This window comes from Oncorhynchus gorbuscha, linkage group LG07, assembly GCF_021184085.1.
Source record: "Oncorhynchus gorbuscha isolate QuinsamMale2020 ecotype Even-year linkage group LG07, OgorEven_v1.0, whole genome shotgun sequence".
Taxonomy (NCBI): Eukaryota; Metazoa; Chordata; class Actinopteri; order Salmoniformes; family Salmonidae; genus Oncorhynchus; species Oncorhynchus gorbuscha.
The window spans coordinates 68186828-68202697 of NC_060179.1; the positions used below are offsets into that span (position 1 = coordinate 68186828).

The 15870-nt window shown below is 44.4% G+C and overlaps 1 protein-coding gene across 3 annotated transcripts in view; it reads right to left on the reverse strand.

Annotated features, from left to right (window-relative positions):
• sdccag8 (SHH signaling and ciliogenesis regulator sdccag8) overlaps positions 1 to 15870 on the reverse strand; it is a 76792-nt gene that overhangs the window by 20171 nt on the left and 40751 nt on the right. For all 3 annotated transcript variants that reach the window (XM_046357327.1, XM_046357325.1, XM_046357326.1), the window contains one exon: positions 379 to 506. In XM_046357327.1, coding sequence (XP_046213283.1) covers positions 379 to 506 — 128 coding nt within the window. The remainder of the gene's footprint in view (positions 1 to 378; positions 507 to 15870) is intronic.

A 15870-nucleotide genomic window follows, 5' to 3' on the forward strand; every position in this document is an offset into this window, starting at 1 on the left:
GAGCTGCGCCAAAAAGAAGCCCTTTGTTTTCCCGAGGCTTTGTTCTGGCAATCAGCATGCTTCAAGTTTCTCAAAACACAGGTAAATAAACTCGCTGGATCCAGATGGTGCAACAGATGTGAGAGCAGCACTCTGAAATCTACAGACAGTGGGCCCAGAACGCGGCCCATTTTTCCCTTTCTAAACGATAACTAATATGTAATGGCCAATCTCTGGAGTGCCAAGCATCTGCTCCCTTCGGCCAGCCAAAGGTTACAGGTGTTCCTGATGCCGTCCCTCACAGTGTGGCATGGGCCGGGGTGCGGATGGGGGCATGGATGGTGGAGAAAGGTGGGGGTGTTCTTTTGGCAGGCTGTGGCGGCGCCACCGGACACCCACCGCTCCGCTCGTGCTGCGCCTCCATTTGCTGGAGCCTCTGTGTCAGCTCCTGCTCGCGCTGCTGTGCAGAGAAGGTCAGAGCATCCATGTCCTCGCCCCGGCAGCGCTCCGCACTCTCCTTCTCCTGCCTGAGCGAGAGAGACGGAGAAAATATAGAAAGAGAGAGAAGAGAGATAGAGAGGAGGGAAATAAAAAGACAGCTCATGAGGGGTGGAAGGGTAAAAGTGTCACGCCCCAGACAATAGGCCCCTGGGTGTTGAGGCAGCTGTCCACTACACAATGCAACAGAACACAGTGTACACTGAGGGGGTGAGAAGTACTGTACATGTGATGGACTAATGATAAACAATAAAGCTGTATCGTGTGTTTCCCCTATATTAATTTAGCAGTGGCGGGACATTTTTTTGTTTATATATAACATGTAGTTGATATATATATATATATATATATATATATAATGTAGTTTATATATAAACATGTAGTATAACATGTAGTTCAAAAGAAGTTGCTAACTAGCATTAGCGCAATGCCTGGAAGTCTATGGGAACAGCTAGCAAGCTGGAAGTCTAGCTGCTCCCCTAGACTTCCAGTCATTGTGCTGACGCTAGTTAGCAACTTCCTTCAAACTGCATGCAAAGACATAAAAATGGTATCCATGAGTTAATCTGACTCTGGAGAAGTAGAAAAGGGGCTTAATTGGCAAAATCTCACACTTTTAAAGGGATAGTGCATCTCTATATATTAGATACAGTACCAGTCAAAAGTTTGGACACACCTACTCATTCAAGGGTTTTTCTTTATTTTTTTACTATTTTTCTACATTATAGAATAATAGTGAAGACATCGAAACTAGGAAATAACACTTGGAATCATGTAGTAACCAAAAAAATCAGTTGTGTTGTGACAAGGTAGGGGTGGTATACAGAAGATAGCCCTATTTCGCAAAAGACCAAGTCCATATTATGGCAAGAACAGCTCAAATAAGCATAGAGAAACGACAGTCCACCATTACTTTAAGACGTGAAGGTCAGTCAATACGGAAAATTTCAAGAACTTTGAAAGTTTCTTCAAGTGCAGTCACAAAAACCAAGCGCTATGATTAAACTGGCTCTCATGAGGACCGCCACAGGAAAGGAAGACCCAAAGTTACCTCCGCTGCAGAGGAGATGTTCATTAGAGTTACCAGCCTCAGATTGCAGCCCAAATAAATGCTTCACAGAGTTCAACATCAACTGTTCAGAGGAGACTGCGTGAATCAGGCCTTAATGGATGAATTGCTACACAGAAACCACTACTAAAGGACACCAATAAGAAGAAGAGACTTGCTTTGGCCAAGAAACACGAGCAATGGACATTAGACCGGTGGAAATCTGTCTTTTGGTCTGCTGAGTCTAAATGGGAGTCTTTGTGATACGCCGAGTAGGTGAACGGATGATCTCTGCATGTGTAGTTCCCACCGTGAAGCATGGAGGTGGTTTTGCTGGTGATACTGTCTGTGATATATATATAGAATGACAATACAGTAATGAAAATCGCAATCAAACTACTAATGTTGCTCATAGAATACAATGTCATGTTGTGCTTTTTACCGCCATCAAAAATGAGATCTCATATCAAGACTTATCTTTACATTTCTAACAAAATAAACTAAAACAAATATCAATCAATCTATAGCAAATTCAATATGAACAAAACATCAATTTGAAATCTAACGACAACGGCAACCCCCCAAAAAATTGCACAAAAGTTTTTTTTTAAGTGTTAATTATGGTAGAGAACGAAAGAAAGCGACCAAACTTTTCTCCCACACTGGGTTTTGGAACAGGGCTCCAAAGTGACCGTCTCTCCAGGCCTGCTGTCGTCTGGAGTGTGAACGCAGGGGGGCGGGGTGTTGGGTTGTGGTGGTGCGCCTGCCTAGGAGACCAGGAGAGAGAGAGCGGCCACCCGCCCGGCCCCCTGCAGTGCTTGAACAGCGGCCTAAAACACCATCCATCCCCACACCAGCGCCCAGCGTGGGCTTGCAGAGCCCTCACAGCCAGCCATTTGTTACTGTTTGTTTCCAGGGGGGCCCCAGCCTCCCAGCCTCGCACCGGTGGTGTTTATCCACCAATTAGCATGAGACAGCCGGCCAGAAAGTTTCAGAGAGGACTGATGACGACTGACGAGAGTTGGAAGTTTTGAGCCAGAAGGCCAAGATGAGCCATGGTCAGAAGAGAGCGAAAGAGCGGAAGTTCGATTTGTTCTTTCTGAAGCTCTAGTGAAGATGCCCCTGAACCTTATTTCCATTTCTATAGTACAATATGATAGTAAATGATGATATATTGTAAGTAGTGCTTTTATATTGGAGATGAACTTCAGCACATAACATGTACATGTAGCCTAGGCGGCAGGTAAAGTAGCGTTTAGAGTGTTGGGCCAGTAACCAAAAAGTTGCTAGTTCGAATGCCCGAGACGGCAAGATGAAACACCTGGCGATGATCCCTTGAGCAAGGCACTTAACCCGAATTGCTCCAGGGTCACCGTTGATCATGGCTGACTCTGGACGTGACCCCACTCCCCAAGGGTGTTTGAGGTAAAGCTGGGATATGCAAAAAATAATAAATAAATATCCTTTACTATCTTTTGTTGTTTTTAAATATGTCATTTCATGTGTAAAATGAAATATTTTGCTGCAAAACAAATTGCCTCATTTTCTGAACCTGATTTAGGATGAGTTGAGACCCATTCCATCGGTATTCCAACCCTACATAGAGAGCAACCGCCTAGAACTCCCCTAACTGACATTTCTCACAGTTCCATATCTCTCAGTCCAGGGTCACTTTCTGTTTGCTCACTGGCTATAATTACGTGAGTGAGCGAGGCCTAATGGTCAGTGAGTCAGTCAGGAGACAGGGCAGGGTCGACCAGCCTGATAGGGGGAACTATACTATCCCGTCCCAGCACCAGGCTCTGTGGCTAGGTCCTGGGTGCTAGAGCACTAAGTGAGGGCCCAGGGCTGCCTAAGTGGGTACTAGTCAAGCTGTTGCCTATTTGATTTGGAATACCACAGCCCATTCGAGCGCAGAGTTTGCAGCACCCTGCGGTGCTCCATGATCCACAGCCAGGAATGACCAAATGCTACGGTTCCTAAAACGAGCGCAAATTGGAGTCAGCCGCTTGGCAACACCAGCTACTGTTTAGTGTGATAATGCGTCAACCTCTCTCAAGACTAACTTTGTGAACATGTTGGTCAACTTAGATAACATCAAATTCTACACTTTTACAGTGAAAATCTAAACTGAAAAACATGGTATAGTACATGTGGAACTAGGATTTATTTGAATATGAGGAATAGAAGCAGTATTCAACGAGCACAGTAGGCCCGATGTTCCCACCCAGCCCAAAACAGAACAAATAAACAATATGTGAACAGTGGCCATATAGCACTGCTCAGTGCAAAACAGATAGCATGTTCCCAAGCAAATTCATCCATTCAATGACTCAACTCTGAAAAAACTGTAAACACTCATCACAACAATACTCTATTGCAATTACATTATACCTGGAAAACATATATTGAACCAGTTGTGGTTCACTATTCTCATTCATCCCGTCATTCATACATTTACATTGATGTCAAATGATCTCTAAATCGATAGATCCTGAGGCTAAGAATAACAGTATAAAGAGAACTAATGAATGCTGATTTGGTGTGCCACTGCCAACTGGGGGTATTTGTGGCATATTGGGCGCTTGCAAGAAGTGTGGTCTAATGACACCATGTACTCAGCTCAGGGAAGAATAAAGTTCAGAATCCACACACAGACACACTTTAAAGTACACCTTGTATATTTTAACACATTTATTCAGCCGCTGGTGTGTCAATTGCAATCCATTCACCCATGTCCTTCAATCTAACTAACACATCTCCCCCTCACTCTATAAGAGAGAAATATCAAAAGCAGCCCCTTCTAGCCTGGCTATCACTTACATAGCACAGCACAGTTTGCTCTGTGCATTATTCCGCTCTCTCCTCCGCTCTTCTCCGTCCTGGGGGCTCTTATCTCTGCTCCTATCCCTTTTTCTCTCATTCCCCTCCATTCCTCGCTCCCCCTTCCCTTGCTCTCCCTCCCACCCTTTTTCCTTTAACTAAACTGGCTCTGGCTCTCTCCATCTGGTCCCTCTTCCTTCAGCAGCCCTGCACCTGTTCACACCTCCTCTCCTGTTGGACCGCATTGAACATTTCCTCCGCTGCCAGGGCTATTCTGGCACCCGCAACCTCTCTGTCATTCAATCCATCTGTCAGAAGTGAACTTTGTTTACCGCCAGCTTCTGCTTTTCTTCTTCAAGGAGCAGCAAAGCCCCCTCAAGGTCACGGGCAGAGCGAAATGCAGTCGCCACCAATTTAACAAATACTCCCCTGATTCAGGACAGCTACACACACCCCCATACTCACAACCCACGGAGGGAGAGTGCACATTCTTTTGCAGAAACATATTTCACTCCTCTGCAAATGTAAAACTATTTTTCTTCTCACGGTTGTAAAGTTAAACAAGTCTTAAAAGCTTAACCCAATGAGTCCCTCCATAACGCTGGCACGTTTTGGACTTCCAGCCCCTTTAAAACATTGTGTTTGAGCTACAGACTGATGGGTTGTACCATTGGATTATTCTATTTCTTCTGCATCTGTAGATACCATTAGTCTGTGTGATTAACGGGGCTGAGATAGAACAGTGTTTGTGAGGCGAATCCCGAAAGGGCCCGGGGCGCTATGACACTCAAAAGCTATACAAGAGCCATTAGAAGGTAAGGGGTTCTTCTACATAGAAGATCATAGGAAATCCCAGGACATAGTGTTTATAATACTGTAGTAAGCTCACATACAGTTCCTTCTTCCACATTTTGTTGCGTTATAGCCCGAATTAAAAATGGATTAAATTGAACAAAAAATTCCACTGGCCTACACACAATACCCCATAATGTCAAAGTGGAATTACAGTTGAAGTCAGAAGTTTACATATACTTAGGTAGGAGTCATTAATTAAAACTCATTTTTCAACCACTCAACAAATTTCTTGTTAACAAACTATAGTTTTGGCAAGTTGGTTAGGACATCTACTTTGTGCATGACACAAGTCATTTTTCCAACAATTGTTTACAGACAGATTATTTAACTTATAATTCACTGTATCACAATTCCAGTGGGTCAGAAGTTTACATATACTAAGTTGACTGTGCCTTTAAACAGCTTGGAAAATTCCAGAAAATGATGTCATGGCTTTAGAAGCTTCTGTTAGGCTAATTGACATCATTTGAGTCAATTGGAGGTGTACCTGTGTATGTATTTCTAGGCCTTCCTTCAAACTCAGTGCCTCTTTGCTTGACATCATGGGAAAATCAAAAGAAATCAGCAAAGACCTCAGTAAAAAAATGGTAGACTTCCACAAGTCTGGTTCATCAGAAGGTGCCAAGTTCATCTGTACAAAAAAAATGCAAATCAGTCCCAGAACAACCTTGTGAAGATGCTGGAGGAAACATGTACAAAAGTATCTATATCCACTGTAAAACAAGTCCTATTCTGATTAAACAAAAATATAACTGTTTAGCCATAATGACCATCGTTATGTTTGGAAGAAAAAGGGGGAGGCTTGCAAGCCGAAGAACACCATCCCAACCGTGAAGCACAGGGGTGGCAGCATCATGTTGTGGGGGTGCTTTGCTGCAGGAGGAACTGGTGCACTTCACAAAATAGATGGCATCATGAGGGTGGAAAATTATGTGGACATTTTGAAGCAACATCTCAAGACATCAGTCAGGAAGTTAAAGCTTGGTCGCAAATGGGTCTTCCAAATGGACAATGACACCAAGCATACTTCTAAAGTTGTGGCAAAATGGCTTAAGGACAACAAAGTCAAGGTATTGGAGTGGCCATCACAAAGCCCGGACCTCAATTCTATGGAAAACTCCACAATACTAACCTTATTGACAGAATGAAAAGGAAAAATATTCCAAAACATGCATCAAGACACTAAAGTAATATTGCAAAATGTGACAAAGCCGTTAACTTTTTGTCCTGAATACAAAGTGTTATGTTTGGGGCAAATCCAATACAACACATTACAGAATACCACTCTCCATATTTTCAAGCAGTGGAGGCTACATCAAGTTATAGGTATGCTTGTAATCGTTAAGGACTAGGGAGTTTTTCAGGATAAAAAAAAATAAACAGAATGTAGCTAAGCAAAGGCAAAGTCCTAGAGAAATCTGGTTCAGTCTGCTTTCCACCAGACACTGGGAGATGAATTCACCTTTCAGCAGGACAATAACCTAAAAATCTACAAGGGAGTTGCTTACCAAGATGGTGAATCAAATAAAATAAAATGTATTTGTCACATAGACATGGTTAGCAGATGTTAATGCGAATGTTCCTGAGTGGCCGAGTTACAGTTTTGACTTAAATCTGCTTGAAAATCTATGGCAAGACCTGACAATGGTTGTCTAGCAATGACCAACAACCAACTTGACAGACCAGAATTTTGAAAAGAATAATGTGCAAATGTTGCACAATCCAGGTGTGGAAAGAGACTTACCCAGAAAGACTCACAGCTATAAATCGCTGCCAAAGGTGATTCTAACATGTATTGAATTTGGAGGTGGAATACTTATCTAATCAAGACACAATATATTAGTGTTTAATCGTTCAGAAATATTTTACAAAATGTTAACATTTTTCTTCCATGTATTTTGTGTAGATCGCTGACAAAAAAATACAATTAAAAACATTTTAATACCACTTTGTAACAACAAAATGTGGAAAAAGTCACCATCTCCAAACAGTTGTCACTGACTTAAAAAAATAAACATTCATATTTTTAATGTAAAATTGTTGTGTTCTATATGTAGCCCTGGTTGTCCTGAAAATAACATGGTAAAACACTTCATTTTGAGGCTAAATATGAAGGGCTGGATATGCAGATACAGTGCCTTGCAAAAGTATTCATTCCCCTTGGTGTTTTTCCTATTTTGTTGCATTACAACCTGTAAATTTAAATGGATTTTTATTTGGATTTCATGATGGACATGCACAAAATAGTCCAAATTGGTGAAGTGAAAAATAACTTTTTTAAATGTTTTCTTTTTTAAAACAGAAAAGTGGTGTGTGCATATGTATTCACACCCTTTGCTATGAAGCCCCTAAATAAGATCGAGCACAACCAATTACCTTCAGAAGTCACAATTAGTTAAACAGATAGCACACAGGTGGACTTTAAGTGTTACATGATCTCATGTATATTTATATATCACTGCTCAAAAAAATAAAGGGAACACTAAAATAACACATTCTAGATCTGAATGAATGAAATATTAAATCCTTTTTTCTTTACATAGTTGAATGTGAGGACAACAAAATCACACAAAAATTATCAATGGAAATCAAATGTATCAACCCTCAAGTCACACTCAAAATTAAAGTGGAAAACCACACTACAGGCTGATCCAACTTTTATGTAATGTCCTTAAAACAAGTCAAAATGAGGCTCAGTAGTGTGTGTGGCCTCCACGTGCCTGTATGACCTCCCTACAACGCCTGGGCGTGATGTGGCGGATGGTCTCCTGAGGGATCTCCTCCCAGACCTGGACTAAAGCATCCGCCAACTCCTGGACAGTCTGTGGTGCAACGTGGCATTGGAGGATAGAGCGAGACATGATGTCCCAGATGTGCTCAATTGGATTCAGGTCTGGGAAACAGGCGGACCAGTCCATAGCATCAATGCTTTCCTCTTCCAGGAACTGCTGACACACTCCAGCCACATGAGGTCTAGCATTGTCTTGCATTACGAGGAACCCAGGGCCATACCGCACCAGCATATGGTCTCACAAGGGGTCTGAGGATCTCATCTCGGTACCTAATGGCAGTCAGGCTACCTCTGGCGAGCACATGGAGGGCTGTGCGGCTCCCCAAAGAAATGCCACCCCACAACATGACTGACCCACCGCCAAACCGGTCATGCTGGAGGATGTTGCAGGCAGCAGAATGTTCTCCACGGCGTCTCCAGACTCTGTCACATGTGCTCAGTGTGAACCTGCTTTCATCTGTGAAGAGCACAGTGCGCCAGTGGCGAATTTGCCAATCTTGGTGTTCTCTGGCAAATGAAAAACGTCCTGCAACGATGTTGGGCTGTAAGCACAACACCCACCTGTGGACATCGGGCCCTCATACCACCCTCATGGAGTCTGTTTCTGACCGTTTGAGCAGACACATGCACATTTGTGGCCTGCTGGAGGTCATTTTGCAGGGCTCTGGCAACGCCCAATTTTTCAGTTTTTGATTTGTTAAAAAAGTTTGAAATACCAATAAATGTCGTTCCACTTCATGATTGTGTCCCACTTGTTGTTGATTCTTCACAAAAAAATACAGTTTTATATCTTTATGTTTGAAGCCTGAAATGTGGCAAAAGGTCGCAAAGTTCAAGGGGGCCGAATACTTTCGCAAGGCACTATATACACACACACACACACACACACACACACACACACACACACACACACACACACACACACACACACACACACACACACACACACACACACACACTTTCCGAAAGGCACCCCAGAGTCTGCAACACCACTAAGCAAGGGGCACCACCAAGCAAGCGGCACCATGAAGACCAAGGAGCTCTCCAATCAGGTCAGGGACAAAGTTGTGGAGAAGTACAGATCAGGGCAGGGTTATAAAAAATATCCGAAACATTGAACATCCCACTGAGCACCATTAAATCAATTATTAAAAAATAGAAAGAATGCGGTACCACAACAAACCTGCCAAGAGAGGGCCGCACACCAGAACTGACGGACCAGGCATTAATCAGAGAGGAAACTAAGAGACCAAAGATAACCCTGAAGGAGCTGTGTAGCTCCACAGCGGAGATGGGAGTATCTGTCCATAGGACCAATTTAAGCCTTACACTCCACATCGCTGGGCTTTATGGAAGAGTGGCCAGAAAAAAAAGCCATTGCTTGAAGAAAAAAAATAAGAACACGTTTGGTGTTCGGCAAAAGGCACGTGGGAGACATATGAAAGAAGGTACTCTGGTCAGATGAGACTAAAATTGAGCTTTTTGGCCATCAAGGAAAACGCTATGTCTGGCACAAACCCAACACCTCATCACCGCGAGAACATCATCCCCATAGTGAAGCATGGTAGTAGTAGCATTATGATGTGGGTATGTTTTTCCCCATCGGCCAGGACTGGGAAACTGGTCAGAATTGAAGGAATGATGGATGGCACTAAATACAGGGAAATTCTTGAGGGAAACCCTTTTCAGTCTTCCAGATATTTGAGACTGGGACGTAGGTTCACCTTCCAGCATGACAATGACCCTAAAGCATACTGCTAAATCAACACCCGAGTGGTTTAAGGGGAAACATTTACATTGCCAAATCAAAGCCCAGTCCTCAATCCAATTGAGAATATGTTGTATGACTTAAAGATTGTTGTACACCAGCAGAACCCATCCAACTTGAAGGAGCTGGAGAAGTTTTAATCCTAAATATTTCTACACACTACCCTCTGTATCCCCATACTGTCAAATGCCAAGCACTTGCCATACCAAGCGGTGATGCAGCCAGTTAAGATGCTGTCAGTGATGCAGCTCTAGAACTTTTTGAGGATCTGACAGCCCATGCCAAATCTTTTCAGTGCCCTTCTCACTACCTTGTTGGTGTGTTTGGACCATGATAGGTCCTTAGTGATGTGGACACGGGGAATTTTAAGCTCACTACAGCCACGTCAATGTGAATTGGGCGTGCTCGGCCCACGTTTACTGTAGTCCACGATCAGCTCCTTTGTCTTGCTGACGTTAAAGGAGAGGCTATTGTCCTGGAACCACACTGACAGGTCTCTAACCTCCTCCCTATAGGCCAGGAATGGGCAACTTTGATGGAGGTGGGGACCACAAAAAAATCAGAACTCCTCATGACATGTAGCATCCTTTGCATACCCACATCCATACCCCCCACCCCTTACATTGCAAGCAAAACATTTTAGCGGCCCCCTTCTTGACAGCAGAGATACGTTTTTTTGTGTGTTTTAGTGGTAATTTCATGAACGTCTACACACTTTTCCATGCGGCGTAGAGAAAATGTTGCCGTTTTAAAGCAAGTTTGCTGCAATTCTGCACATTTTGCCATGGGGTGGAGAGAAGATTTTCCTATTTTATAACTCATTTTGCGCAATTGTACTCCATTTGCCATAGGGCAAAGAGGAAAATGAGCTGTACATTTCTGAAAATTCTACACATTTTGCCATACAGTAGGGTGGACAGAAATATTTGCAGTTTTTTAATACGATATCTGAGTGAGTAACAATAACAAAATAAATGTGGGCCCCCCGGACGGTAATTTGACCAGGATTACTAAATTTAGAAGAGCTAGACTAATTTACCAATCAAATTTTTTTTATTGATCATGTGTATATTGTGTATTCTACTATTGTAACTTGCAACAGTAAGTTAAGACCCCAATTTAGTTTTTATGGGGGGGGGGGGGGGCTTGATCCGAGGGCCTTCAAAAGGGGGACCAATTGCCCACCCCTGCTATATATATATATGTTGTCTTATTGTCTTTGGTGATCAGGTCTACCACCGTTGTGTCGTCTGCAAACTTAAATGGCCTGCGCGGCCACCTAGTCATGGGTGAACAGAGAGTAACGGAGGGGACTAAGTACACATCCCTGAGGGGCCCCCGTGTTGAGGGTCAGCTTGTCAGATGTGTTGTTGCCTATTCTCACCCCAGGCGGCCCATCAGGAAGTCTAGGATCTAGTTGCAGAGGGATACTATATGTCACACATTGGCCTCAAGTATGCTGGAATGCATAAGTGCATCAGCTGTTTTTGGTTTGTGTGTGTGTGTACACATGTGCACGAGACAGAATGAGTTGAAAGATGAAATGGGGAGAGTGAGTATATTTCAAAGACAGTCCGAGAGGTATCATCTTTGTGACTTCACATAGCCCTGTATGTCTGTGTGGCAGGCAATATCAGTGGCTCTCTCAGCCCTGCGGCCCAGTGGCCAGTGCTTTTATCCAGAGGAACAACCTCTCTCCCTCCCTCTCTCTCTTTCAATCTCTCCCTTTCTGTCCTGGCCTTGCCTGGGCTCCCCTCCGTCAGCCCAGCGCCGGTACCACACAGAGCAGATGGCATCAGGAGTTGATCACAAAGAGAGGAGCCCACACAAAGAGGTGGTACTGAGAGGGATGAGTTGGGCACAGCCCCCGCGACCCTCCAGCTCCCATCTCCTGTCGTGTTTAAACACACTCTTTGTTTTCCTCCATTCAATGGCCACTGCTTCTGTAGAAGGTTTTTGATTCCTGACCATTAGAGCTGCAGCTGTGTTTTATGTTACAGAATGGTGTTGAATTGTGTGACGCTGAGGTGAGTTGAATGGCAACAACCCTCTATGTTAGCGTAGGGGGAACAGGTAGGGGGCACAGGTAGGGGGCACAGGTTGGGCTCTGACAGAGGCCCTCCAGTTTGGAATGGGGCGGCGGGGTGGGGGTGCAGTGCGTCATGATGTGGGTGTAAGTCACAATACAGGTGTTACAAGCTCGTTTTGCAGTGGGAGAAACTATATTATTTCTGTCTTCGGTCTCGCTCCCGCAATCTTTCACTCAGTAGCTTACTCGATGTGGCTATTGTGCTGATTGTTTATCTTATCGTGCCATTTCAATGAATGAAATGGGATGTTTGTATAGATTGAGTAAAATTGTTACAGTTTTACATAACCCATAGTGGATTCCTATTATTTCCGAACCCAACGAAAATAAATAACATGATAAAAGGGCAAATGCATTTTCATTAGATGAGTTGCAATTAATATCAAAATTTAAAATGAACAGGCTTATTTATGCATGAGGTCGTCAACACTATCACCTTTTTGTTGAAATGAGACCACAGACATCCATACAGAAATTCTCTCCGCTTACAAGAAAGTGATCATCGGTGTCCTTTAACCCCATCGGTACTGAGACCCCAGCAAAAAAAAAAGTGTCTTTTGATTTGACTTTCACTTAGTGGCTTGCGAAAGTATTCACCCCCTTTGGCATTTGTCCTATTTTGTTGCCTTACAACCTGGAATTAAAATGGATTTTGGGGTGGTTTGTATCAATCTATTTGCACAACATGCCTACCACTTTGAAGATGCAAAATATTTTTTCTTGGGAAACAAACAAGAAATAAGACACAAAAAAAACAGAATACTTGAGCGTGCATAAGTATAAGTATAACCGGTTTCTCTCAAGAATTTCCCTGTATTTAGCACCATCCATCATTGTTTCAAATCTGACCAGTTTCCCAGTCCCTGCCGATGAAATCAAATTTTATTTGTCACATACACATGGTTAGCAGATGTTAATGCGAGTGTAGCGAAATGCTTGTGCTTCTAGTTCCGACAATGCAGTGATAACCAACAAGTAATCTAACTAACAATTCCAAAACTACTGTCTTATACACAGTGTAAGGGGATAAGGAATATGTACATAAGGATATATGAATGAGTGATGGTACAGAGCAGCATACAGTAGATGGTATCGAGTACAGTATATACATATGAGATGAGTGTGTAGACAAAGTAAACAAAGTGGCATAGTTAAAGTGGCTAGTGATACATGTATTACATAAGGATGCAGTCGATGATGTAGAGTACAGTATATACATATGCATATGAGATTAATAATGTAGGGTAAGTAACATTATATAAGGTAGCATTGTTTAAAGTGGCTAGTGATATATTTACATCATTTCCCATCAATTCCCATTATTAAAGTGGCTGGAGTTGGGTCAGTGTCAATGACAGTGTGTTGGCAGCAGCCACTCAATGTGAGTGGTGGCTGTTTAACAGTCTGATGGCCTTGAGATAGAAGCTGTTTTTCAGTCTCTCGGTCCCAGCTTTGATGCACCTGTACTGACCTCGCCTTCTGGATGATAGCGGGGAGAACAGGCAGTGGTTCGGGTGGTTGATATCCTTGATGATCTTTATGGCCTTCCTGTACCATCGGGTGGTGTAGGTGTCCTGGAGGGCAGGTAGTTTGCCCCCGGTGATGCGTTGTGCAGACCTCACTACACTCTGGAGAGCCTTACGGTTGAGGGCGGAGCAGTTGCCGTACCAGGCGGTGATACAGCCCGCCAGGATGCTCTCGATTGTGCATCTGTAGGAGTTTGTGAGTGCTTTTGGTGACAAGCCGAATTTCTTCAGCCTCCTGAGGTTGAAGAGGCGCTGCTGCGCCTTCTTCACGACGCTGTCAGTGTGAGTGGACCAATTCAGTTTGTCTGTGATGTGTATGCCGAGGAACTTAAAACTTGCTACCCTCTCCACTACTGTTCCATCGATGTGGATAGGGGGGTGTTCCCTGTGCTGTTTCCTGAAGTCCACAATCATCTCCTTAGTTTTGTTGACGTTGAGTGTGAGGTTATTTTCCTGACACCACACTCCGAGGGCCCTCACCTCCTCCCTGTAGGCCGTCTCGTCGTTGTTGGTAATCAAGCCTACCACTGTTGTGTCGTCCGCAAACTTGATGATTGAGTTGGAGGCGTGCGTGGCCACGCAGTCGTGGGTGAACAGGGAGTACAGGAGAGGGCTCAGAACGCACCCTTGTGGGGCCCCCGTGTTGAGGATCAGCGGGGAGGAGATGTTGTTGCCTACCCTCACCACCTGGGGGCGGCCCGTCAGGAAGTCCAGTACCCAGTTGCACAGGGCGGGGTCGAGACCCAGGGTCTCGAGCTTGATGACGAGCTTGGAGGGTACTATGGTGTTGAATGCCGAGCTGTAGTCGATGAACAGCATTCTCACATAGGTATTCCTCTTGTCCAGGTGGGTTAGGGCAGTGTGCAGTGTGGTTGAGATTGCATCGTCTGTGGACCTATTTGGGCGGTAAGCAAATTGGAGTGGGTCTAGGGTGTCAGGTAGGGTGGAGGTGATATGGTCCTTGACTAGTCTCTCAAAGCACTTCATGATGACGGAAGTGAGTGCTACTGGTAGTCGTTTAGCTCAGTTACCTTAGCTTTCTTGGGAACAGGAACAATGGTGGCCCTCTTGAAGCATGTGGGAACAGCAGACTGGTATAGGGATTGATTGAATATGTCCGTAAACACACCGGCCAGCTGGTCTGCGCATGCTCTGAGGGCGCGGCTGGGGATGCTGTCTGGGCCTGCAGCCTTGCGAGGGTTAACACGTTTAAATGTCTTACTCACCTCGGCTGCAGTGAAGGAGAGACCGCATGTTTTCGTTGCAGGCCGTGTCAGTGGCACTGTATTGTCCTCAAAGCGGGCAAAAAAGTTATTTAGTCTGCCTGGGAGCAAGACATCCTGGTCCGTGACTGGGCTGGGTTTCTTCTTGTAGTCCGTGATTGACTGTAGACCCTGCCACATGCCTCGTGTCTGAGCCATTGAATTGAGATTCCACTTTGTCTCTGTACTGACGCTTAGCTTGTTTAATAGCCTTGCGGAGGGAATAGCTGCATTGTTTATATTCGGACATGTTACCAGACACCTTGCCCTGATTAAAAGCAGTGGTTCGCGCTTTCAGTTTCACGCGAATGCTGCCATCAATCCACGGTTTCTGGTTTGGGAATGTTTTTATCGTTGCTATGGGACGCACGTTCTAATGAACTCGCACACCGAATCAGCGTATTCGTCAATATTTCCATCTGACGCAATATGAAACATGTCCCAGTCCACGTGATGGAAGCAGTCTTGCAGTGTAGAGTCAGCTTGGTCTGACCAGCGTTGGACAGCGTGGGAGCCTCTTGTTTTAGCTTCTGCCTGTAGGCAGGGATCAGCAAAATGGAGTTGTGGTCAGCTTTCCCGAAAGGGGGGGCGGGGCAGGGCCTTATATGCGTCGCGGAAGTTAGAGTAACAATGACCCAAGGTTTTACCACCCCTGGTTGCGCAATCGATATGCTGATAAAATTTAGGGAGTCTTGTTTTCAAATGAGCTTTGTTAAAATCCCCAGCTACAATGAATGCAGCCTCCGGATAAATGGTTTCCAGTTTGCAAAGTGTTAAATAAAGTTCGTTCAGAGCCATCGATGTGTCTGCTTGGGGGGGGGGTATATACGGCTGTGATTATAATTGAAGAGAATTCTCTTGGAAGATAATGTGGTCTACATTTGATTGTGAGGAATTCTAAATCAGGTGAACAGAAGGATTTGAGTTCCTGTATGTTTCCTTCATCACACCATGTCCCGTTAGTCATGAGGCATACGCCCCCGCCACTCTTCTTACCAGAGAGATGCATGTTTCTGTCGGCGCGATGCGTGGAGAAACCAGTTGGCTGCACCGCCCTGGATAGCGTCTTCCTAGTAAGCCATGTTTCCGTGAAGCAGAGAACGTTGCAGTCTCTGATGTCCCTCTGGAATGCCACCCTTGTTCGGATTTCGTCAACCTAGTTGTCGAGAGACTGGACATTGGCAAGAAGAATGCTGGGAAGTGGTGCGCGATGTGCCCTTTTTCGGAGTCT